This window comes from Lepisosteus oculatus, chromosome 17, assembly GCF_040954835.1.
Source record: "Lepisosteus oculatus isolate fLepOcu1 chromosome 17, fLepOcu1.hap2, whole genome shotgun sequence".
Classification (NCBI taxonomy): domain Eukaryota; kingdom Metazoa; phylum Chordata; class Actinopteri; order Semionotiformes; family Lepisosteidae; genus Lepisosteus; species Lepisosteus oculatus.
In genome coordinates, this window is record NC_090712.1 from 9,042,485 (window position 1) to 9,067,870 (window position 25,386).

Genomic DNA, 25,386 nt, shown 5'->3' on the forward strand with positions numbered 1-25,386 from the left:
GCACTTCAATTGAAATGATAGTTAAGAAATGTCTTGTTATGAATGGCTAGCATTTAGAAGCAAATGTATCTTAAAAAACACATTGCTACCTCTTATTATGTCCCCTTCACAGAACACAAGGTGAGGCTACGATTTTAAGAATTTAGTAGAAATAAAAGCTTTTCTATAATCAGATTTCTAATATTTTAGATATTAAAGTTCAACAACAAAATTCTAAATTAAAAATAAATACTACAGTTTGTGTGATCTCTATTTGAAAAAGTTCAACAGAAATTTCATAAGTTTCTGTAATGTGGTAAGAGAATTATTTTTAGGGTAGGATACTCTACACATCTTAAGCATCCTGTCCCATTTCATCTCAGCCCAACTATGTGAAATAGATCACAGACTATTTCTCTATATGCATTATTGTCTTGTTTCATTTTCATGAAACATTTGGTTCCACTAGAAAATTGATACAAATTAGCCATAATTGATTGGCTGAATGTAGTTGTTCTATTTTAGTTCTGTGTGCACATTTAGGTTTAAGTGACTTTGTATGACCTCTGTTGTTCGGAAAAAGGTCTGCCCTCCACCCTGAACTGTGTGCTTTATCCAGATATATTTTTAGGTACAGACAGACATTTTTTTAAAAAAAGATAGTAGTTCTGATGATTTTTTCCCCTATCTGCCTGTCGATGTTTAAATGAGTTGTTGGACTTCCTGTAGTTTTATTTTGTAATAGGAATACTTTGAATAGAATATTTTGGATAATATATAGAGGCCTCGTGTCTGGCTGTACATATCTTCTTGAAATTATATAGGGCATCAGTCAGGAATGCAATGTGGTGAACTGTGAACATTGGAAAATAACACATCAGTAAATGATAATTGATCACATTTTAATAGTCGTTATGCATGATAGGCCATCTCTTTCAAGGGCTTAGGGTTTTTGAGACCTTGTGCCGCATGCATTCATAATGTATATTCTTAATTGCCATTTTCCTGCAGGAAAGATAAATATATTATGAATTATAATTTATCACTAAGTACATCTTAAAGTCAAAATAACACCTTTACAAATTTTCATTTGAATCGGCTGTTCAGTTCTGTTGCTTGAGAACTGGAATATATCATTCCAACTCTGATCTTAATAGCTTAATGAGCTCACACATGGCTTGTTTGGACAAATTTATTTACTCTCCCAGCTCTTCAGGTGCTGGTGCTTTAAGGGGACCTAGGAAACCTGTAGAGACAATGGTCCTCCATGACGAAGACTAGAGAACCCTGATTAAAACAAAGTATATAATTTAAGGCTTCATCATCTCCCATCAACTGTTCAGATTGCAGATCTGCTATCAGAAATATTGAAAAAATGCTTTTTGCTGAATGCAAATTGCTGAATCCAGCATTTTCAGTGGTGACACATGGAGAGGCTAACAAGTTAAGGGGGTTTCTTTTCTTTAAAAATTTTAAAATATTAGCCATCACCTAACATGAAATAGACCTCTACAAAATTTACTGCAATTAATTTTTCAATTTCCATTGCTTGCTGTACCAGTCGCTGAAAATGAGAATACCTCTCTTTTCTCAGAATCAGATGTTTTGAGTGCAGTTAAGACATTCTTTTATATTCAAATAGTCTATTAAAACTATCTATGTGTTTATTATTAATAATATTAAATTCATGCAGCAGCAGTGTCATCTCCACAAGTGCTTTCTACCCTAAAGGAGCAATTACATATTTTCAGGAGTTCTGAAAAATAACACATCAAAGTTAAGTCCTGATCAGCTTTTGGACTTGATAAGCTTGAAAAAGGATATTAATTTGTTTTCCAGATATCCCTTTTCTGATACAAAAATGTCAGGAAGAAAAGGGAAATTTAATCAATCATGTACTTACATTTATCAGGATTCTCCCATGTGAACTAGTTATAGGTATTTTAAATACCTAAAGGGAGGAAAGACGGGAAATCTAAAATAAAACTGTCCTGCCTTTATCAGACACCTTGAGATGTACCCCTTGTCTGGAGCTGCTATGCGGGACCCTCTGTCCACGTGGTGTTACTTTAGTGCTAAAATCACTGATAAGACAGTACGAGGTGGTGAATGAGTCTACTGTATAGGGTAGTAGGATTTGTTAGACAACCTTAATAGATCATTTAGGCATTCTTCATTATCTGCAATACCGAGTCTATACTCAGAAACCATATCAAGCTGTTTCCTAAAAACACCTTCTTGACATTTTCAACATTTTCTTGCTCTTATCGTTTGGTAAACGTATGATTTCCTTATCAGGCAGTTAAGATATGTCACGGGCTTCTTCATTTGTAGGTATCTTGATGGACTCCTAAGTATGAACTCAAAGGGGAATTAAGTCATTCAGTGGATTATTTTCCCTGAAATGAATGAATAAGCATGACGTTAATTTGCCTTTGCTAAATGTATGCAAATGCTTGTGTCAGAACCCAGTTCAAATAATTCTTCTAAGTGTTATGCCTGTAATAAAGTGCCAGAAAAAGGTTAACCCAATGTTTTCTAACTTGTAGAATTTGTTGAGCAATTTCTCAATCGGGCCCTTTGGCACAAACGCTGTAATCCCAGGTTTCATTGAACTACCTGCTGCCAGCACATAGCAAAGCATGCCACTGGTGTTTGTTTAAACTTGCTTCGGCTGAATAGTGCAAGGAAGAGTTGCCTAACAGCTGAAGTTATATGTGGATATTGATAGCGAGATGGTAAGCAGGAGTTTTTGTAGGTCTGCCTACGATTATTCTGTGATAGTTTTTGGAATGGTGCTCTTGCCTCACAACTGCGGGATCCTGGGTTCAATTCCAGCCTGAGGCTTGGCCTGTGCAGAGTTTGCACAGTCTTCCCTTGTTCATGGGTTTTTTTTTGCCAGGTGCTGCAGTTTTCTGTCTCTGCACACAGTTATGCTGGCTATTCTAAATTGTCCCCTTCTGCATGGGCTAGTAAAGAACTTGGAGTCTCTTCTGGTCCAGGGGTTTGATTAATCACATGTAGGACAGGCTTTTTCCTCACAGCCCTCACCAGGATGAGGCATCCCAATTATGGATTAATGAATTGTTTGAAATGGGTGTCTTGTAACAGTAGTGAAATGACCACACAAAATATTTTTCCTTTTTAGTAAGTACAATTGGTTATGCTGCAGTTTGTCTCGGATTACTCTGTCACAATATAAAATTATACCATAGTGACTTTATATTTTTTAGAATTAATACCTACTGACTGCTGTAAGCCGTGAATGTGTGGTATAGTCTTTTCAGGAATTAGGAAACCTCTTCCAGTGGAAATGCTCCTGTTTTTTTTTGTCCTTCCCAAAGACCCAATATTTCTAACATGGAGATCATAAAGCTTTCAGTTTCCAGACAGTAACAGTTTTTCTTCAGCTATGGGTCACAATGGCTAATTGGGATTGCCTATTGATGTACTTAATGTGATCAAACAGTCTACCCCATCATTGCACACAATGCCCCCTAAATTAATAAACCACATAAAACAGTCATTCCGTTTGCATGTGGGTTTTCTGAACACCAAAACATGTTCTACTTCTTTTCCTGTGCAATGAAATGTCAATGTATTGACATGTTTAGGTATGGACACCAAAGAATAAAAATAATGTAACTATTAGTTTTCCATACTGACCGGCTTTGTCTTGGTTGCCTGGAAGAAAGAGAATGCAAAAAAGCCAGAGGATGTATTTGACCTGAATGTGGTTGGATTTCAACTGTAAAAGCTGCAATACCACAGACACGTCATCCTAATTATCCTCGACAAAGTATACCTCTAAACAGACGATCGTTAAACAAGCTCAGGTGTTTAAAAGTACAGTGAAGGATGCCGTCTTCTGCAGCTTTATGCGTGTCCTTTGATTGTTTAAGTTATCATAGGTCTAAGAATGTGGCATTTCGTTTTTATGGTCTTATAGATTTTTAACAGTATCCGTCATGAAATTGAATTGGTGCCTTCAGAGGCGGCTTTACTGTTCTTGTCATTTTTATCTGCTGGCAGTGTGCTGCTAAAGAAAGCAGAATGTGAGGGGGTGAGTTTATAAAATTGAAGAAAACAAATTTTTGGTTTCATGTCACAGATGGTAAGAAATGACTCAATTACGATTTAAAGAAGACTGCTTCGATAAATGACTTTCAGACCTCCCAATTTGTTCATCTTAAATGCACTTACAGCTGTATATGCATGTTCACCTTTCTGTTTTTTTTTTGGTTTGCCACCACTTAAAGGCTTTCCTTCATGTCCCACTAAGAGTCTGTGCTTGCAGTGTGGAAAACAATCTTGAAGAGATGTCAGGAGAGCTGCACTTGGCTCAGACAGACATAGACTTGCCTGTAAAGAACCTGTTTTGCAAATTGAGGCAACGTGGAGATCTGCATACTTTGATGCGGTTAGAGGCAAGCGTCACAATTTTAATATGTAGGGCCTTTTTTTATTTACAAATGTGAGATGAACCCAGATACCCACGCCAATGACTAAATTCCCTGCTTCAACCAGGCCCCCCAGAGAGGTCTTCTAATCCTATACTAAAGCAAAATCAAATCAAACAAAATTATAACCTGTAACATACAACCACACTAAAGCCTCAAACATTCTAAAGCCTTTGTTCCACTTTGTAACTGAGGAAAGAACATTCAGACCGTTTTCTGTCATACTGCTCAAATCAGAGATGCACAAATTGGAAAAGTCTCAAATGGACTATTTACAAGTAACGAAAGGGAAGAAACCGATCTTTTTTTACAACTGAACTCAATGGCGAACTCAAGATAAGGGTATCTCCGTTTTCAGTATTTCTGCATTAATACTAGACAAAGGTTTTACCTTTTTTTGTAAAATAGAGATTTGGGTACTTTCTAATTCTATTTAATTGTTTTGCTTTAAACATTTATCTAAATAAAAAAAAAAGTTTTTCTCTCCTGTCTGTAACAGTCGCTCAGCTTCTACTGGCTCTGAAAAGTGATTTTAGTAAGAGTGTACTCACTCATGAGAGCCGTCGGCCATTCTTCCAATCCACCACTAGATCCTACAGTCCCCCCCAGCTCAGACCCCTCTTTCCCTTTCCCCATGCTTCGGTACACCCACAACAGTTGGATCTCACTGTGAATCATTGTGCTGTTTGCAGGAAAAGCATTAAAACTGTGCAGATGGGCTCTTTTACATGTTTGTGGATCTAGGTTTTGATTTGTTTTTTTGCTGAAAAATAAGGATTTCCTATTATTCAGTAGTTGCATTTACATGTAGATACAACGTAGGGTATTATAAATTCAGTAAGTGCTATATGCTCTGTAGAACGTTAACTTCCAGTATTTTTGCACTGCAGCGGACTCCCTATTGACCAAAACTGCTTCCTTGTCTCTGGTTGAAAACCAATCACATTAAAGAGAAAATGGGAATTAAAATAGCAAGACCAGCATCATTATGCTTTATGTGTTAATTAGGTACATCACAAAAGACTTAATTGCTACCACAGCCAGCCGAGGGACTGAGTGGAAATTAGCCAGTGGACTCAATGAAGTGCACAATGCATCTCTGTTACGTTTATGGGACTTCGATGTCTGAACTGTGTTGTCCTTACCAAGCAGCATAAAATAAAATTAGGACTTAACAGGGCTTTGCATCCTCCTTTGTTTTAGAAAATTTCCCCTGCATTTCTGCTACTTAAGCCTTGGGGCTCTTCCAATAACATGAACAATTTATTGTAGCAAGAAATGATAAATATTCTGTAGCAAAAGCCTCTTAGGTGACTTTGAAGAATAAAAAAAGGTTGTAATAGTGGCTTGTGAAGCTTGATCATTGAAATCGCTATCCCCTGTGACTCTCTACGTATCGATTTTGTGTCAGTCTCCGTTGTCCTAAGATGCATTGTGCTCTGATCACCTCCCTGGTTAATTATTTAAAAGGTAAAGTGAAGTAACCATATATGGCTGGCTTCCTGCTTAGCAGGCAGTGCAGTTGGCAATTAAGCGTCCCCGCCATGAAATGAAGCAAGTTCAAAAGAAAACTGTAGCAGTGTTTGACCTGTGTGCTTTTGTGACATTTTTCTTATGATTAATTCTTGGAAGAAGAAAAACATGAGGGGTGCTTATGTTGAAGCACACGCCCAAATACCTTTGCTCAGAGGGTGTGGTGATGGCAAGTGTGCTACTCAGTCACGGTGCTCAATGCTTAGTAAAGTCAAGTCTGCATTTGTGTGCTACAGTGGGGATTTCCCACTCTTCATAGTCCCTTAACAGTTTTGTTTCCAGTCATTGCTTGGTGCGGAGTTCTACTAGAGTTTCAAATGACAACTGTTCACTTATGGGGGAGCAAAGTTTGTCAAACGCCACGCAAAATTATTTCTTGACTAAAAACTACATTGAAACAAAAGAGCATGGGGTTGATTTTGTAGTTGATTTTGTCACTAGGAAAAAGGGACTTAAAATTTATTTTGCCTTTTCTATATTCAAAGACTGTTTTGATGTCTGACCGAACCCTCTTTCTCTTTCCTGCACAGTGACAGCTACATTGTGCGTGTCAAAGCAGTGGTTATGACCCGAGATGACTCTAGCGGAGGATGGCTTGCACAGGAAGGCGGTGGTCTGAGCAGAGTTGGCGTCTGTAAGGTTATTCACTCGGAGCTGGGCGGGAAGAGCGGCTTCCTTATTCACGGCGAGCGCCTTAAAGACAAGCAGGTACTGATGGCCGTGTCTTCCATTTCTAATAGAAATTTTGAGACGTGCCTGTCTCAAAATAAAAATAAAAAAAAACACCCTTTGCCTTGAGTAGGCTTATATCAAAGACCAATCTTCTCGCCGTAAAGACAGCTGGTCACAGACTTTGAAGATTTTCTAACAGACACTGGGGTCCCACCGTTTGTAAAACAGAACACAGCATGACTCATCTTTAAAAGACACCACCTGGTATGCAGGATGAATCCCACAATTGAGAGATTACCAGTCTCTTTCTGGCTGGCTGACTGGGAGTTTGTCTGTCCCTGGTGTCCCAGACACTGTACAATATACAGGACCAAAGAAAAGGAAACTACATGGAAATGCATTTGAAACAGAGGCACTTCTTGCAAAGGGTTGTGAGAGTATGGAGCAACCTACCAGCCATGTTGCTGAAGCCGATATCATGGCTTCTTTCAAGAAATGGCTGGATGAGATCCTTGGATCAATTAGCTACTATCAAATGAGCTAGGTGAACCAAATGGCCTTCTCTTTTCTGTAACCCTTCTTATCTTATGTAGATCATTTTCCAAGGTCAGTGAGAGGTACAGTGCTGAACTCAAATCGAACAGCGCTTCAGTTTCTCAATTATGCTATAATCGAAGAAGGCTCATTAATCTTCAAAAAGCTGCCATGGAACCTGGCAAAATATATTTAAGTCCTGTGTTATCTTGAAGTTTTGTTTTTATTTTCCTGAGGAAATTGTGCCATTAATTAATACACAATACATTATGTGTTCATTTTAACCTGGATATTGTGGACCCTCATCCTGTCAGGGAATGTCTTTGTTGGGTAGCACTTCACTGAAATTATTCATGTTGTCCCCTAAAACAAGGGGACTTAGGAAAGGAAGAAAAATAAATCTGTGGATTTTTTTCTAAAGTGCTTAGGACCATTCCCCAAGAGCTTCAGTCTATTGAAGACTGTCAAAATAAGAACGTTATTTCACACATAGTGATGGAGTATTTCCTTGAAACAAAATCATTGAATATTACTTTGCTCTATTAGAAGTCTGTTCTCAAAAGATAATCTAGCCCATTAAGACTGAAAGTGTTTTGACGGACGGGCAGAAAAAAATAGGTTGTTCAGGCTTTTTGGATAATTTAAATGTAATTTCTGTTGGTACTTGCATGTTTTCGGAAATATTTTTTGGGGGGAGGGAACCTCATCTTGCTCTGTTTTCTTTCAGGTAATTCTTGAGTGTTTCTTGAAGAAAGATCTGATATACACCAAGGCAACTCCGACGTTTCACCACTGGAAAGTCGACAACAAAAAATGTGGACTGACTTTTCAAAGTCCCGCAGATGCTCGAGCGTTTGACAGAGGCGTACGGAAAGCCATCGAAGACCTGACTGAAGGTATTCTGCTTGAGAGAGCTCCTCAGGTGTTTTATTGAATGAAAATACTAGGGTTCTGACATTGTCAAATATATCCGTGTTTTGTTTCAGTCTTTGGGGGAATCAGTCAAATCTCATTAAGAAGGAAAATGCTGAAAATTTGATTACAGAATTTACTAAATGTTATGAATTTACTTCTACAGCTCTTAACAGAGTTCGGTTTAAACTTCATTCAATGTTGCATCTTGTCACTTCCTGCACTTACTACTGTAATAGACCCTTTTGACCAGGTCTATTTTTTATATAGCACATTTCCTTATCCTTTTGAAAGCTAACACTTCTTTTCCCGCCTGTCAATAGTTTTAGTATAGCTAATACATTTTTTGTAAACATCCTTTGTTAATTCTTTTATTTATGCAGATTCATTTATTTTAACATGATTTGATGACGTAAATTAAAACTGAAATTTTCATTCATTGCCATAGTTGAAGCCATCGGTGTATTTTTAGGGCTTTTGTTGTCATTTGTACCTTTTTTGTAACATGTCAATCAAACCCATAGAAGGCATTACAGGGATGCTGCATCTTACCTTCCTTCTGATAATAAATTTACATTTGCAGTTTCTTTGTGGATTAAACCAAAACTCTGTACACCTCAGTTTCCACCTCCTGAGCAATGTCTCTTTTTCTTAGAAGAAACCTAGATCTCAGATGTTCAGTATGTGGGCTAAATGGTGTAGACAGCAAGATGCAATTTTCTGACCATTCGGAGCCATGTGCAATTAACCTTTCACCTTTTCACATCGCCCGTTCTGTTCGTCTCAGAGTGACATACATTAAAACAATTTTATACCAGAAATCAGTGGGGGGGTTTTTCCTCCTTTGATTGTTGAAGGATCATTACTGCTTCATACACTTTCTTTTCAGTTACATTGAGGCCCTTTTTTGTCTGTTTCTGATTTAACCAGCACATCATCTTGTATGTGTGAGTATGTATTCCATTACCAGAAAATCATTAGTGGATTTAATTCCATTGCTGTTTCTTTCTTTGACCCATTTACGTGGGTTTAAAGCCAAATCCCGTAGCTGTTCTGTTCTTCATTTCGCCTTTTGAGCCAATCGCAACATAACCATGATTTATGCCTTCAAGACACTTGTAAGTAGAAACACAAGGCTTCAAACTGGAGGCCATTTCCCTGAGTGAATAACAAACTGTTTTTCAAAGACGTTCTTCAGACCTTTTTCTTTCTTGACTGTACTGGATAGCAACACATTTAGAAGTAGTAATACATGTTCAGTCTACCTAAAACATTTATCCATACCATGTCCTTATCAGGGTAGGACTTAAGTTCTGTTGTACGCTCATAATAGTGCTATATGTTTGCTTTTTTGTGTAGAATAACTTTTTGAATGAAATTGTACCTCTGTAATGGTGTGATACTGTAATAGTGGGTTTGATCATAGTTGTCTTTTTTATTGTCTATGGTGTTGTATTTTATATGGTCCAAGCAAGTCTATAGGTTTGCTCAGCTGTCATGGAATTCCATGCATGTTTTTTTTTCATTAGAGCAAACTACTTTTTGTCAATATTTTTCATGCTTTTTGTAGTGAAACAAGCCAGTGTAACTGAAAGGACAGAGCTGGAAGAAGCAGATGAATTGCATACTAATTCTGCCTTCAGTAGCAATAATTCATTCAGCAATTTAACTACCAAAAGCTCTTAATATTGAGTTGTTTTCTTCCATTTTCTTCTTAGGATCCACAACCTCCTCTTCGACAATCCAGAATGAGACTGAGGTTGGAGATGATGATGTGTTCACAGTAAGTTTCAACACTAATGTAGAGCTCAGCCTTTTCAGTTCAGGACATCCTTAGTGAATCACTACTGGTAAACTCCTCATATGTGCAGTTGGTCTCCTGTCTCTGAACGAACCGCTTATCCTGCCTTAAGTCACAGTTTCCCTTGAATATTTTTACTTTATTTGAATGTTTCCTCACAGCTTTGTTGTTTTTTTAACCGTTCTATTTTTCTGTTTATTTTTCATTTGAAGTATTTTGACGTACATGTGAAGTTTGCCAGAAGTGCAGAAGCTTTTGTTGTTATTTTTGTTCAGAGTCTAGTTGGAAGAGATGTCCCTTTGTTTTCTTGAGATTGTCAGTGTGATAAGAGGCCAGCCAGGTTTCCTGTAGTGTTTTGACCAGACTCTCCCGACACTTGGCATTTCATTTGTTTCCGTTCTTTTGTCACAGTCATAGGAGATGAACAACAGCAGGCTGGGTTAAAAGGTGATTTCCTGTACTCCACAGTAAAGCTATCATTAGCAGCTGTTTCCCAGCTGCCTGCCAGGGTGATTTATTGGTGCATAGGGAAAAAGGGAAGCCTGCCCATAGAGCTAATGGTTTACTCTTGACAAACAATCTTTAGAGGAGTCACATAAGCTCAGACAGAGCTGGTCACCTCTCGTGGCACAACCAGAAAATATTGAGAAGACAGCACTCTCGGTGTAAGAATGTGCAGCCGTTTCAGGCTGTCATGGCTTTGCGTTGCTCCATAAGTACGCATCTGTGTCATCAGGTCTGTCAGGGACTTGGTGACACTTGGCGGAGTATTGATTGGTTTAGTACAAGAGGAATCCACTTTCATATTATTGACAACTGTCGTTTTCTTTAAGACTTTGACACTTTAGATTTGCAGGAATTCTGTTTGTTATTAAAGGTGTACTTTTTCTTAACACTCTGTAGCTTGGATACTTTGTGTAACCCTACAGCCTCTTACTGGAAGATGGACAAAACAGTAATTCTATACAGGATTTCTGTGGTGATATGTTATGTTGCCTGGGATATTGGTAGTTGTCTCACTATAATGACCAGGTACTCTACAGAGTAGATATTCATTTTAGATAACTATTAGGATGAAACTGCTAGAATCTTGGAAAGACAGTAGATTATGGTTGTCTTGTTTTCAAAGTTTTATATAATTCTTTAGGAGGAGAATGCTTCGTGTGCAATTCAAATGAAATTAAGCTGCATCCCAGTTTTAGGGCAGTGTGAACAAAAGAGGCTCCACGGCCGAAACGTTGTGTTCTCTTTCTTCTTTTTTTCAGCATGGAATAAACCTATGAGGTGTATATTGTACAGCCTCATGTTTGAGCCTAGATAAATGAATTATTTCGACCTTATTGCTTTTAAATTTGTGCTTCATCTCGTATAATCCCGTGTTGGATGGAAGTTACGTTATGCAGAGGCAGTGGGGTAGTGGCTTTCATGCCTATCATTGCTGGCTGGAAAACTGGGTCTTCCGAAGCCATGGAAGTGACCTTTCCTGAAATTCCCTGCACAAGTCAAGTCACTGCAGACAGCAGCAATGCTGTTCTGGATTTACAGCTTCTGAGGCAGGGAGGGTACATTACTTCTGAACTGTTCCAGATAACACAGCCCATACTTAACCCTTGCGAGTACTTAAGTTCAGTTGTTGAGGGACACTGACAATCTGTGGTGTTCCCAGTTGACTAGTTGTTGAAAGGTAGTTTTTTTTTAACAGTTTAAAATGGCATTTTCATTAACATCTAAAAGCTAAAATGTTTGCGTTACTCTATCCTTGCATGTGAAATATGACTCGAATGTTGAACATCTTACTTATTTTCAGGTTGAACCTGTTCTCCCACACTGCTTAGCAAAAAAAGTCTGAATATTTCAATATGTAAATCTTGAGTTTTCTGTCTGGGTATTCCACATTATAATTATAGCACTTCCTATATGTTTATTACACTCATTACTTTTGCTATAAAATGTTAGTGATGCATTATGGGTGGCTTGTAATTATTGTAATGCCCATTTTTGATCTTGTTTTAAAGAAAAATAGAAAAGGTAGAATATCTATATAATAGTTTGATTTCTTTGACCCACATAACTCTTTATGCCCATCTAGGATAGAGACAGTGTTCTGAGTTACACATTCATTTATTTAGTTTTTTCTGGCAGTGCAAAAGCACTTATAATCCCTTCAATTTACACTTTATTGAGATTAGATGTTTTTTTGTTAACTAAAATGTGCAAATACTCAACATCGGTTTCCTCGCACTATGGAAATAAAACCTCTTTAATTCCAAGAATGCAAGTATTTTATTGTTGTGAATAGTTCAGTTTTGTTGCATCCTAATTCTGGCACTGTTCAGTAGAATACTGAACTATATGAAACCACACATAAGGTTTATCACGCAAACAAATGTAAAAAGTGCTGAAAATGTCAATAAATCTGTTCCTCCTTAAAAGTTACCATCAAAATGCTGGTACAGCTCTAACAGCAGTGTTATGTCACATATTTTGAATAGCCCTAATTTCCACAGTCGAGATCTTTACATGAGTCATCGGGACTTTAGCAGTTCTGTCTCAGCCCAGCAGCAGAAATGCAGCATAACAGTGCTGCAAAGGCTTTTATACTGACAATGATAATTGTTTATTTTACTGCAGGCTTTCCTCCAGCAAGTAGCCACTCCTGATAGGTAGTAATACGTGAGGTTAGTTGGGTTTCTTGATTTCCAAAAATAAACTTCATCGCCGCGGAAGGTGCCCCCACCTTTCTTTGTACCCACACGTGATTCATTTTTACATCGACGTATCCTGCACCACTGCATATAGGCAAGTTTGTTTGCGTGACTTGTACAATCCTGCTTAAAAAACACAGAACTTACTCTGATGTAACACTGCCAGTGCTCGGCGAGTGAGTTTTCTTAGCAGCTGAGATGACTTCTGTGGAGTTGGATAGAGCCAACTGTTTCTTTTTCTGTTTTTGGTTCAGATATTTAGATGATATTTTGGTTCTGGGAAGGTTCACAGTTCGGCTGCACTCGGCCTTTCACGGCATTTGTGGCCTGGGACACGTTATTGATGACGTCACTCAGATGACGTGATGTTTCATGTTCCTTGTCTAAGCAGTTTTCTCCCCCGCTTTTCTCCTACAGCAGTGTAATAGGTCATGTATCTCTGGAAGATGTCTGTGGCCAGTATTCTTCTGTAATTGTTTTTTCTCCTTCCCCATGCAATTGGGGTATAAAAAAAAATAAGTTAAAAAACAAAACGTACAAAACATGAAAGCCCTGGATTGAGTGTTGCACAGCTGTATGGGTAGAACCTAAGTGGTTCAGACAGGTAATTCTACTTTGTCAAATATCTTGGAGTCTTCGATGTGCAGCGGCCTATAGAAAATCACCTCTTACCCGCATTTAGGCCTTCGAGGAAAACAAAAAAAAAACTCTCCACAAAGCAGGGGCTGTTTTCTGCCTCTGGAATGGTTTTTGTGTTCTGAGCTCTTGGCTGCTACATGCAGAACAGGCCCGGCTCAGCTTGTAAACATTATGTTGTTCAAGAAAGAGGCAGCATTGGCCGGGTGACAGGGAGATGATTGACAACTTCCTGTTAGCACTGAAAAAGGATCAGGGAATTGCCTTGCGGAGAATAACACCACGCGCAGAGCAAGGCCTGAGGAACATGCTGGGAGGAAGTGGGATCTGAAATCAACAGCCCTGAAGAGAGCCATGCCTGGTTTTTGTGCACCCTTGCTTTTCAAAACTCCCAGTTCCCCACCTCCCCTGGCTGGTTCAGACCATCTGTCTTATTGGTGACAGGAAGGAGTTTAATCAGAGCCCAAGGGCAGACAACTTTTTTTTTTCTTTTTTAAACTCCTGCTTTAGAAGAGTTAGCTTGTAATTTCCACAGGATATTCAATCTTGGGAACAGGATTGACATTAATCTATTGCTGCTGAAATGTTTACATAGCTGAGTGTACTTTTTTGTAAAAGCGCAGTTGTACTTTCATGAATTACACGGTTGTTAATATTGCTTTTATTTCTTAATATTTATTTATTCCCTCTGGTGATGCAGTGCTTCCACATTTTTTCAAATCAAGGTTTTGGAACGTTTCTTCAGAGCCCTGTCAAAGCAGGGAGGAGTAACTCATACCAGAAAACAAATCCCCAGATGACAGTTACGGCAAGTCCACACTGTAGAAATGTGCTCTTTAATTACCCCTTTTAGGGCCTGTTTTTCTGTTTAGGACCTACAGGGTTCTGTTCTTTGTATGTAATTGCTATTTTGGCAAATTCGAAAACATCAAATGCCACCTTCTTTGTTAACTTACAGTTGCATCAATTACAGAGTTCCAATTTTTGTGACAAAGTCACAAACACATCAGACAATTAGTTTTTGACATGTATTATCCCACTGTCCATGTACCTTCTCCAAATTACGCTCAGGGAATTTTTTTCTGGAATTCTTTGTCGTGTTCTGTCTGACAGGTTCGTTTTATCAGCACAGCTTTGTTTTAAAGTGAGTGAGATTATATAATTTGACGTGCTTTGTAAACGTACGACAGCCTTCTTCAATTTCTCTTCCATAACTAAATGTCAGACATTTCAAACCAGTACACTGATCTTCATTCATTATGTTATGAAGCCTTAATTAGTGGCACAGATCATTTATTTTTGCTTAAGTTTAATCAGTTTTACTTATGTTTTATTTGTTTCGTTTAATAATTTTCGTCACTGGGTAGATGGGATGAATGGCCTCCTCATTTGTATCGTATTTAATATTATACAAATGCATAAATGGTTGTATAACTCTAAGTTCTGCAGTGGAAGCATCTGTTTTGGTGTATATAGACAACCTGAAAGCATTCACATTCTACATTCCGTGCCTGGTTAATCCCAAGATTAGTAGCCATATCATCCTGCATCTTACAACTGCCAAACCACTGAAGCTCAGCAGATGTGAGCCTGGTCAATACCTGGATGGGAGACCTTCTGGGAAAGCTAAGGTTGCTGCTGGAAGAGGTGTTAGTGGGGCCAGTAGGGGGTGCTCACCTAGCTGTCTGTGTGGATCCTAATGCTCCACACAAAACGTTGCCGTCCTTCGTAAAACCAAGGTCCTGACTCTCTGTGGTCATTAAAAATCCCAGGTCATTTCTCGAAAAGCATAGGGGTGTTACCCCGGCTTCCTGGACGAATTTCCAATTGGCCTTTACCAATGATGGCCTCCTAAAAATCTCCTTCTATGAATCGGCTTCATCACTCTGTTCTCCTCCCCACTGAGAGCTGATGTGTGGTGAGCGTTCTGGTGGACTAGGTTTGCAGTCAAATCATCCAGGTGGGGCCACACATCGGTGGTGGTGGAGGGGAGTCCCCATTACCTGGAAAAGGCTTTGTCTGGAGTGTCCAGAAAAGCACTATGTAAGTGTAAGGAATCATTATTATTAAGCTGAAATGTGCACTTATCGGGCAATGGTTCTTTTTGAAAGAAAACAAAACACAGTTTTTTGTTAATTACAGAACATGCAATTGCTTTCCTCCAACACTATAGGATGTACGGCATAGTGCAATTATGCTGATACAGGGCATTTTGTGCAGTTGCAAAATATTTGAGTCCTGAAATGACCCATCAGCACTTTTTGTTGGCCATGTCTCACTTTGAAAAAGTTTACGATTCATGTAGTTTAGAATAAACCCAATGCTACAAAAAGTCATCTTCAAATAAGTGTTACAGTAAAACCCCTTTGAAGTCGCACTTATCTCTACTCTGAAAAATTCCAAAGAATTTTAATTTTTCTTTCCTGTTACAATCGCCTATTATTAAACCTCAGATCTATTATTTTATACTGCTTTCAGTGTAAACATTTGAAAGGGTCTGTGCTTTTAATTATCTTTAGCAGACGGACCCGGTTATCCTTCTCAACATATTTTTAAATCATGTTGGCTTAAGCTTTTGGCAATGCTGGGAGGGAGGCCTGTATTATTTTTGGCTCTCTGTTCTAAAGTCTTCATAGGCACATGTAAAAAAAGAGTATCAAAACCTTCTGGGCAGTACATCCCAGGTTGCTTGTGTTTATGACACTTTCAAAACTCATGGCAGCTCCAGACATGGAGCTGTACTGAAAGAATACATTTTGATATTTTACTTTTTGAGATTTTATAAGCATATATAACCAAGTGACAGGTCTTAGGATGCACGAACATCAGTGGACGTTTTGGACTTTCATCGTATTCCATATGCAGGCTTTGAACACTGTTAAAGGTTGCCTATTTTGAGACTAATTTGTCCAGACTCACCCCTGGATGGTCACTTTGTCTGACGGTTTTCATTCTAACTTTTCTCTTAATTTCCCAGTTCCACCCAGTTCATAAACAATTCTACCAATTATTGTTTAAACTGGACCATTTTCACAGCTTCACTGGGTCCTAAGATTTAAAGAGACTATAAAATGTGCTGACCTATGACCCTCCACGTCTAGGATTAGATGCTTCTGCAGCATGAGAACAGTGCTCTTTAACTCCTTAGTTACAAGACACTATGGTCTGCAGCTCTACTTTGAACTTTATTTTGTTTAATGTGTGATGAGCAGATCAAAGTCGCCTGGTACTGGTGCTGGGGACCACATACTGTAGTGTTTTATAGAAGCTAAACTGTATTGTACCATAACATGCAGGGACAGATTAGGGCAGCTGTGTGTTGTAACAGAGCATTAAAAAGTAAGGTAGAAAGCCACCTTAAAACCATTAGGTGTAGCGATCTGGTCTACCAACCCTTTCTGACCAGCTGTGTACTCCAGAACTCGAGCACAGTAATGAAGGTGTTAATTGCATTGCAGGAAAGGTCTTCATACCCCAACTAAAACAGGGCTGTTTTTCTTATAGTATAAATAACTGCAGTGCTCTGGCTTTAGTCGAAGTTTCCTGAATACTCATGGCACTTGAACTGATGGTGTTAAGTGTAAATGAGAAGTATGTGTGGAGGGGGCAGGAGGGTTAGTTAAGGTTTCAACCTATTTTATTTTTCCTCACCTCACGGCTGAATTCAGAGTAGTACACGTGTTTTGTGTTTTTTTGTTTGGTGGGGAGGGACAATGTAGCTTGCCTGAGAAAGACCAGACAAAAGAGGTTTATTTTCCAGTGCAGGTAGAGTGCCTTAAATGACGCAGCTGTGTTCGAAATAAACCCGTCATTGGAAAGGAGACCCAGAGGGAGATAAGAGACTGGCAGTTCTTGCTTCATTTCACCCTTGACTTCAATAACACCACTTCAGTGCCCGAAGTCTCACTTCCACCTGGCACAGAAAGACTGGCACTGCCAAATAGGCTGGCGCCACTACACATCAAAACTATCTTTGTTTCCGGAACATATTGCTTGCAGTTATTGAAGGACAGGACTTTTGTTGCCTATTCTAATGAAAGAGAGAGACTTCATTATTTATTTGGCCATGTAATACAAGTATTAGATGAAGTAGGCCTTGTTTGAGGGAGGAACAACAATGTATTTGAGGTCAGACTTTGCAGATGCAGTTTTGTTTTAAAACGTTTACACAACTTACAATGGGTGTATTAGGATTGTTAATGACTTAGTGTAGTCAGGACATTTTTAAAGTATAATCAAAAAGACAGCACCTCTTAAAGTCACATACTGGTTTATTGGACTAGAATTTCTGATCCAGTAGGAAGAGTGCCACCTGCATTTACGTATATATTATAGTGGATTGAAAAAGTTTTGTCCACCATGAGGTATGAGAGTGAGACCTTGTTTCACCAAAGAGTTACAGCTTTGGTTCACAGGCTTTTCATAAATAATGTCAGCGGATTTCATCGTGGTGCACAACGAGATCTTAATCAAATTCTATGGCTGCCTTGCTGGTGATGCAGCTCACTGATTTCAATAAATTCCTAACAGAATAACAGCCATGGTTAAGGTTTTGTAAGTTACTGAATGCTGAATTCACCCCACTCACCCTACCAGATATGTAGTATTTCAATTCTTTAGTCTTTAAGTATAAATTATGGATGAGATAAATACAGCAAATGACAAGTAATTAATTCAGAGCTAATTTATATTATAATGGTGCAAACCATTCCTAATGTAGAGGATCTCTTTTGATAGGACAAGGTGAGGTTTGGAATATTGTGTGAAAGAACATTATCCTGTTTAATAGATTTAGGATTGTCTGTCAAGTGCTGCCGTAACAGATTTGAGTGTATTTTAATATCATTTCTTTGACCCTCTTTTTTCTGTGGCCACATCCCCTCAGGTTCTTTCCATCCACAAAAGCACATGGTCAGATTACCAGTCATGTTCCCTTAGTATGACTTGGAAGTCCAATTAGATTAGGTTCCATTAGATGTACAGCTTGTAGTTTCATCCAAAGAGACAGTCATTCTGGCTGATTATTATGCAATGCAAGTTAAGACATTTTCTGCTTTTCCAAATCTCAGCATTTAGAAATTGCAGAGGACTCTTGTTAGATAACTTGAAGCTGAATTATGATTTTGTTATAATATTTTAATGATGTGCATTTGTTTCGCCCCATCAATAAAGAACGCTACAGATAGTTCTTCGAACTCTTCCCAAAAGAAGGATCACTCTATGCAGGCGCTAGCCTCCCCTAACTTCTGTGAAACCCGCAGACATCGCTGTATCCTGGGCCACTTGCACGACCATTACAGCCCTCCAGATCACTACCTTCTGGATCAGGTCAGTCTCGTCAGTCCGACGAGCAGGGGCGCCTGCCATTGTACACCAGGATGTTTACTGAATGTTTCAATCTGCTGTCGGTTGTGTTCTGATTTCTTGTGTATAGACTCGGGCTCTTTGTATGCGTTCATCAAGCTGTGGGGTCTTCCCTTTGATCTGTGGGGAGTTCTGGTACAATGACATGCTCTTTTTTAAAAGGAAGGGACTGGTCTGTTCACAGTAAAATTAACTTGAAAAGGACAGGCATTTCTTTCAAACCCCAAAAGGAACCACAGAATTTATGTGCTTCAGCGTCTTGTTTTGTTTCTTGCTCAGTGGTACCTGCACAATTAAAAAAGAATGTACAGAATTGTACATGTTTACAAGTTCGTTGCCTTCCTGTTGACTAGGACTTAAGTTCCAGCAACATTGGTTACCCTTAGAAACCATTTACATTCACGGTGCTGAGATGTTTTCTGTCAATTGACCGATTTTCTTCCTCTTGCTAGTCCGTGCCCAAGCTGCCCCGTCACGTCAGTTTCCAAGACGATGACGAGGAGATTGTCCGGATCAATCCTCGGGAGAAGACCTGGCTGACGGGCTATGAGGACTACAGGCATGCGGCCGTGCGGGAGAAGTTCATTGACCCCGAGGAGGTCGACTCCTACGTACATTTTGCCAAAAGCGACGCCTCAAAGCACGATTACAACTACCCCTACGTCCCCAACTCTGACTTTGGCCACAAGGAGCTGAAGGGCAGCGGGGGTGGTGGGGTGGTGAACACTCAGCCCCGATCTTTCAAGTCCAAGGCCAGGAGGCGGAAGGAGGATGGCGAGAGGTCAAGGTGCGTGTACTGCAGGGACATGTTCAACCACGAGGAGAACGGGAGAGGCCAGTGCCAGGACGCCCCTGACCCTATTCGAACCTGCATCCATAGGGTCAGCTTCATGTGGTGCGCAGACAGCATGCTTTACCACTGCATGTCTGACCCCGAAGGGGACTACTCGGACCCGTGCTCCTGCGACACCAGCGACGACAGGTTCTGTCTGCGCTGGCTGGCCCTGGTGGCGCTGTCCTTCCTGGCACCATGTATGTGCTGTTACCTGCCACTGCGGGCGTGCTACCAGTGTGGGATGGCGTGCCGCTGTTGTGGTGGGAAGCATAAAGCAGTGGGGTGATAAGCTCTGTGTTTTCTTTCTTCTGAATTTCCAGATGGGGGGGGGGGGGCGATATAAAAGGCACACGGTGGCTTGAAGAATTTGTTTCCCCTCCAAGTGGATTTTTCTCCAGCCTCTGGCAAATGGAAACCTCCGTCTGTTTGGGCCTCTAGCGTCACAAGTCATGCATTATAAAGGACTAACCAATGATTACTCATTTATATGTAACAGGTACTTTATATTTTTACACTGATTTGTTTTAAGAACTTGAATTTTTTATGTTGCGTGTGGTTGATGTGAGCAGAGTTTTAGTTTGGTGCTTTTGCTCTAGCTTGCCAAATGAAGATCCCTCATTTCTCCTTTTGCGAGCAAAGGTTATCGGCAGTTAACTGGCGTATATCCCCCTCCCTAAAAAAAAAAACACCCGATTCACCCAGACGTGGAGTGTATGCGTGCATTTCTGTGTGTGCATGTGCATTCGCCGTGTGCGCTTGTTAGGAAGGTGAAATGGAATGGTAGTGGTGTGTCACAGCATAGTATTTGTTACTAAATTGAAGCCGAAATTGCAACCTAAGCAGCTTAAATATAGACGTCCACCGTTTGTAATTCGCAGAACATCTTTAATAATTGATCCTAAGCAGGCTAACCTTTTATTGTTTTGAGAGTAAGTAATAGGTGTTTTAAGTTGTAATGTTTAATGTCTAAAGAAATCAACAGGCTTTTTTTCCTTTGAATTGAAATGCCAGCCATAGGGAATGGGGGAAAATAATATTGTCCCATAACATAAGCACACTCATGAATATGAAAATGTGAGCAGCTGGAGTAAAGGTTAATCATCACTTGTAGTATTAAAGGTGCTTTATTGTTATAATGAAAAAAACGAAAACACTACGATTTGTTTTTTATTCAAAAATTGAGCCCATGTTCGGAAACACAATCTGTGCAAACCTAAAAATATTAACCCATTTAAGGTGGTGTGAGGCAGTTTTGTGATGAAAAAAAAGACTGTGACCTTTCCATTGTTTAACAGCATTATCTTAAAAAGATTTCAAAATCTTGGTTGTCTGATTATGAGGGGTTATTATTTTCATGTCATTTTGCCAAATTATTTTGAATGCATTTTTCTACACGCCCCCCCAAAATAAAGATGTAAAACATGTCTTGAATGTATTCAAAATACAACTTCGTCTTCTACGTTTTCCCCACATAAAAGTTAACTTAATATGTGGTACAAGCTACATGAAGCTCTTCCATTGGTGTGGTGAGTCTTCACTGATTAACCTTTATCAATATATCCGAGAGAGCAACACAGTTTTATTTTACCCATATTCAAAGCTTGTAATTAGCTTGAAAAGAGTATTTTTGTAATATATTTCAATAAATGTCCAAATTTTTTAAATTAAAAATAGCAATTATAGCTAATGGCATAGTACAATCTGAAGTTCTTATGCAGCTACCAGTGGTCTGTCAAAGTCAGTGGGGCTGTTCCTGCTAATTCTGCTTTCTGTAGGGATTGCCAATGGCAACAATGCCCATTGTCCATTAAAATGGTCTGAAAGCAGGAGAGAACACCCGCCCCTTCGAAAATCATGCATAGAGAATTACTTGTCAGCCTTTGATTTACATAACTGTACCAGTTTTACATTTGTATACAGATATTTAGCTGCAAGGTTGAGCTCTTTGGCTCATTTTGTAACCCTATTCTTTAGCTTTTTGCTGCTTTTGGTGTTAGGCTTAAATATTGGTTACAAAAGAAAGGGATGAAATTAGTCTAGAATAGCTAATCAATAAGGGTGACATTGAAATTTGTATATAGACTATGTATGTGTGCATATATATATACATGCATATATATATGTGCATGCAATATGTTTAATAGAAACACAAACCAGCCTCAAAGTTAATACTACCCTATGACCTTACATGTAGGACAACCTGTAAGGTTTTATCTTTGTAAGAAGCACAACACTAATACAAAGTTTAATAAATATTGTGCAAGTCACTATGAAGTGCCCCAAACTTCTTGTCATGCATACGTTGGTATGCACTTAAGGTTTCTTTGTCCTGGTGTAAATCGATAGGTATTGAAAGTTCTCAGTGTACTCACTTTCTGGTCATTGAAATTGTAATGGAAAAGTAGGAAAACAGGTGGATGGATTTTTGTATATAACGTTCTCATCGTCTCCCTCTCCCAAGGTCTCCGATGTGTATTGTCATCCTAGTCAGCTTTGCAATACTGGCATCAGACATTGTTAGAGAAAAATTAAATTTTATTTTTGTATCTGTGGTAGGGAAGTTAACCAGAAGCATCTTCATCTGTTTGGTGCACAGTTTAGCTAATGCACACATTTAAATATTTAAAGAAAGTGCCTGAAGCATACTGAACATCTACTATCTCCTTATATACTAAAACAAAATAAAATAAACCCTGTTGTATTGATTAGTTTTGTTTTTTACAATAAGCATTTTTACCTCTGTAAAAAGCAAAAAAAATATATCAAGTGTATGATGTACATTTTTAGTTCTATTTTTTTTATTGTTTCTAATATGTATGATTGATGTAGCTCTTGCTTTACAAAAATGTACTGTGTAAATATCAACACATCATATCGAAATACCGGATCAATGGTCTGGCCAGTACGTAATTCTACATTTGTGTCATATGACATGTTATGTCTGCTTCCAATGTATTATGGCAGATAAGAGGGTAAAATAAAAATGAAAAGAAAAAAGTTCAAAATGCTTTGCTTTGGTGGTAAAGAGAAATTTGAGATTGTTTTTCCCTTTTTTATAGTTCCTGTCCACAATGCGCAGAGTGCTTGTGGCAGTTTGTGTCTAGAGGTGTGGAGGTAACTAGTTTCTGCATGTTTGTTCTCTAGCAAATTAATTCTTCTTACGTAGGTCTTGCAACCACAGATACAGAAGTAGTTGAAGATAATATTAATATGCATTTTGGTCTGTATGTCTTTGTGTAATGTGGTAGAGTTACAGATTTGCACATGTGCCTTAATTGTAGAAGAGTGAAATGAACTTTTCACTAAGAATAACCACACCCAAGCATTTGGAAGGTGTTTGCGTGCTTTTTCACAATAAATTTGGCTCACCTCCTGGCCAGTGGACAAGGGGGCTGAAACAGCCCTGCAGCTGCCCCTTGGTCACTCCTCACTCTGCAGGGGTGGAGATGGGCTGGAGCAGAGATGCGAGGGAGAGGAGGGGATTAGGTACAGTATTAATAATGTTCAGGTGAGGTAATGGCATCAGGAGTGTATGACCACTCAGGCTCATTGAACTTGACTATTTCCATCCCTCCAGAGCCTTCGATATAAATGTCATTTAAAATCTTTACCAGACTAGGTTTTATTTTCTTTACATGTATACCTGTGGTCTTGAAAGTTATGGCATCAATGCAATTCACATTGTTTTCAGTAATCCATAAATAATACTCCAGTTTTTCTCATACTGGAGCTTGGTGACTGTTAACAGTATCAAGCTCCACATATGAAAGCATTTAAAGTTTCCCTCGCTAATTAGGTCAATTTTTTTTTCTCAGTGAGGAATAGAAACAAAGAGAAAAATCATTCCTGATATTCAAGATGAAGAGGCATTGCTTTTGCATTCTCTGCAGAGAATTAAGAAGCCTTTCCAGTATCTGTCTTTTGTCTAGTTTTGTTAGCAGTTGCATATCTAAACGTGTGCCGGTAATTAATCACCAGGTGCAAATCCCTTACTATGTGTGCGATTTCTTCAGCTTCACTCTGTGGATTTGCTATCTCATTCATTAAATATTTCCTGATCTCAACTCTTATGTTAAGGTTCACAGAGCTCAGCACCTGATTATTTTACTATTGTCGTTGACAGCAAGATTGACTTACTGGGCTGTCAGTATAGTCTGAAGGCTGCAGTTTATGGGCACTGGTCTAATGGTGGTCATGTTAGGCCTTTCTATTCAGTAGGGATTTCATATATAGTGGTAGCTTGGTATCCTTTACCTGAATCCAGGTTCTTATTTCCCACAGCATCTTACCAGGAAAGAGTGTTGAGATTATAATGTACCGCAGGGAGCAGCCTACAACAAAGGAAGAGCAGTGACTGAAAGTGTATTATTCTGATGTGTTGGGCAGCTTCAAACCAGATTGTGCCTGTAAAGCGCACGCAAGAAGAACAAGAGCAGCTGTTAAGGGCACATGTTGGGGCTTAACTGAAATTTCTCTCCAGAAAAAGAAGAAACATGCCTGTGACCTGGATTCACTCGTCTTTTTTTGGGGTGAAGCCTTTTTTTCTCCCTTATGTTTTTAATACTGTACTTCTATTTGTATTAACATATACCAAACTTTTGTAGTTATACATTCTTCATACTTTATCTGTCCGTGACATCATATGTAACCTGAAGGAGCTGAAATGCTTTTGCTGACTGATATTCCCATTCTTTAGTACTGCAGTGTTGGGATGATGCTCTTACGATCAGTGGCAGGTGGGCTTTGTTCAGTATGCAAGATGTTTGTATCTTTGTTTTTGTTGGCTGAGGAAAGTGCAATTAATTTTCTTTAAAAAGAAAATACTACTGCTTAGTTAAACCTCCTAAATTAGAAATATTCTTAAGAACCTTGTTCTGCAAGGTTTATTAATTATACATATGAAAATTGTGCATATATCTGTTCAAATCCATCACAATAGAGTACATACAAGTATGTATAAGGAACTGAACTTGAACTGCCTGCCACTGTACTGCAGAACACCATCAAATGTCTTGTGTGATTGATGGAAGCCAGTGTTTTGCTAGTTTTGCCCTCCTTCGGGATACTACAGTTTTCAGTGAAGTTATTGCAAGCAGGTTAACCTACAACCTGCCAGCCAAAGACTGCAGCTACAACATGGCAATGGGGACAAAGGGCTCTGTTATAACTTGGCCCTGGCTTCCCCCATCCAGCTGATGAAGATAAACAGCATGTCTGCCAGCTCTAGAAGTTATCCCACTCAAGGTTGTGGAAACTGCAGATGTGGAGCTGAACTTGCTACCCTCTCACTGCCCCCTGCTAGCTCTTTATCTTTGTCGTAGTCCAGTTATTTCTGTAAGATTCCCTTTGGAGGGAACATTACACTACACACATCAGGATGTTATTGTGCACAGATAACAGCAACCTCCACATCCTCTGATAGGTAGGAAAAAAATTCCCACACAATGTAAAACGGCCAGTATTGCCTTGTTCACTCATCGCTCCTTATCTCGCAAAAACGTTAGTGCAGCCGCCCCAGCATTTAAAAAGTGTCTTCTGCTCTGTCAGGTGAAATCTCAGTGCTGAATTTGAGCTCATGTTGTAACTGAAAAGACTGATAGCTGCCATTATTTAGGCCATATTCAATGTTGAGATTTGGAATGTAATTTGTGAGAAAGTTGGTCTTGGAAGAACAGGACACATGTCAGCAGCAGTATGAAAAAAAATTAAAAGGGGAGAAGAAAACATTTTCTTCTTTTCTCATTTTTCCCCCCTCAAGAGTTTTGTCTACTTTGTGGAACACGGGAATATGCTTGTTATTTTTTTGTATTTTTACAAATGGAATCTCATTGTCCTTTAACTCAGATTGACTCAGAAGTGTGGGACGTGACTGGTGAGGAAACGGAAGAGTTTGAGTAATATTGATTTTTCAGATGCCAAATGAGACATGGTGTGGTTATGGTCAATGAGGGAAGG

The 25,386-nt window shown here is 39.0% G+C and overlaps 1 protein-coding gene across 3 annotated transcripts in view; it reads left to right on the top strand.

The window, feature by feature from the left end:
* Nucleotides 1-22,436, top strand: part of LOC102686847 (sprouty-related, EVH1 domain-containing protein 2) — a 42,737-nt gene extending 20,301 nt beyond the window's left edge. For all 3 annotated transcript variants that reach the window (XM_015362827.2, XM_015362828.2, XM_069179734.1), the window contains exons 2-6: nucleotides 6,503-6,680; nucleotides 7,906-8,074; nucleotides 9,809-9,873; nucleotides 18,405-18,560; nucleotides 19,049-22,436. In XM_015362827.2, the coding sequence (XP_015218313.1) occupies nucleotides 6,503-6,680; nucleotides 7,906-8,074; nucleotides 9,809-9,873; nucleotides 18,405-18,560; nucleotides 19,049-19,717 (1,237 nt within the window). In that variant the 3' untranslated portion in view covers nucleotides 19,718-22,436. The remainder of the gene's footprint in view (nucleotides 1-6,502; nucleotides 6,681-7,905; nucleotides 8,075-9,808; nucleotides 9,874-18,404; nucleotides 18,561-19,048) is intronic.
* The last annotated feature ends 2,950 nt before the right edge of the window (nucleotides 22,437-25,386 follow it).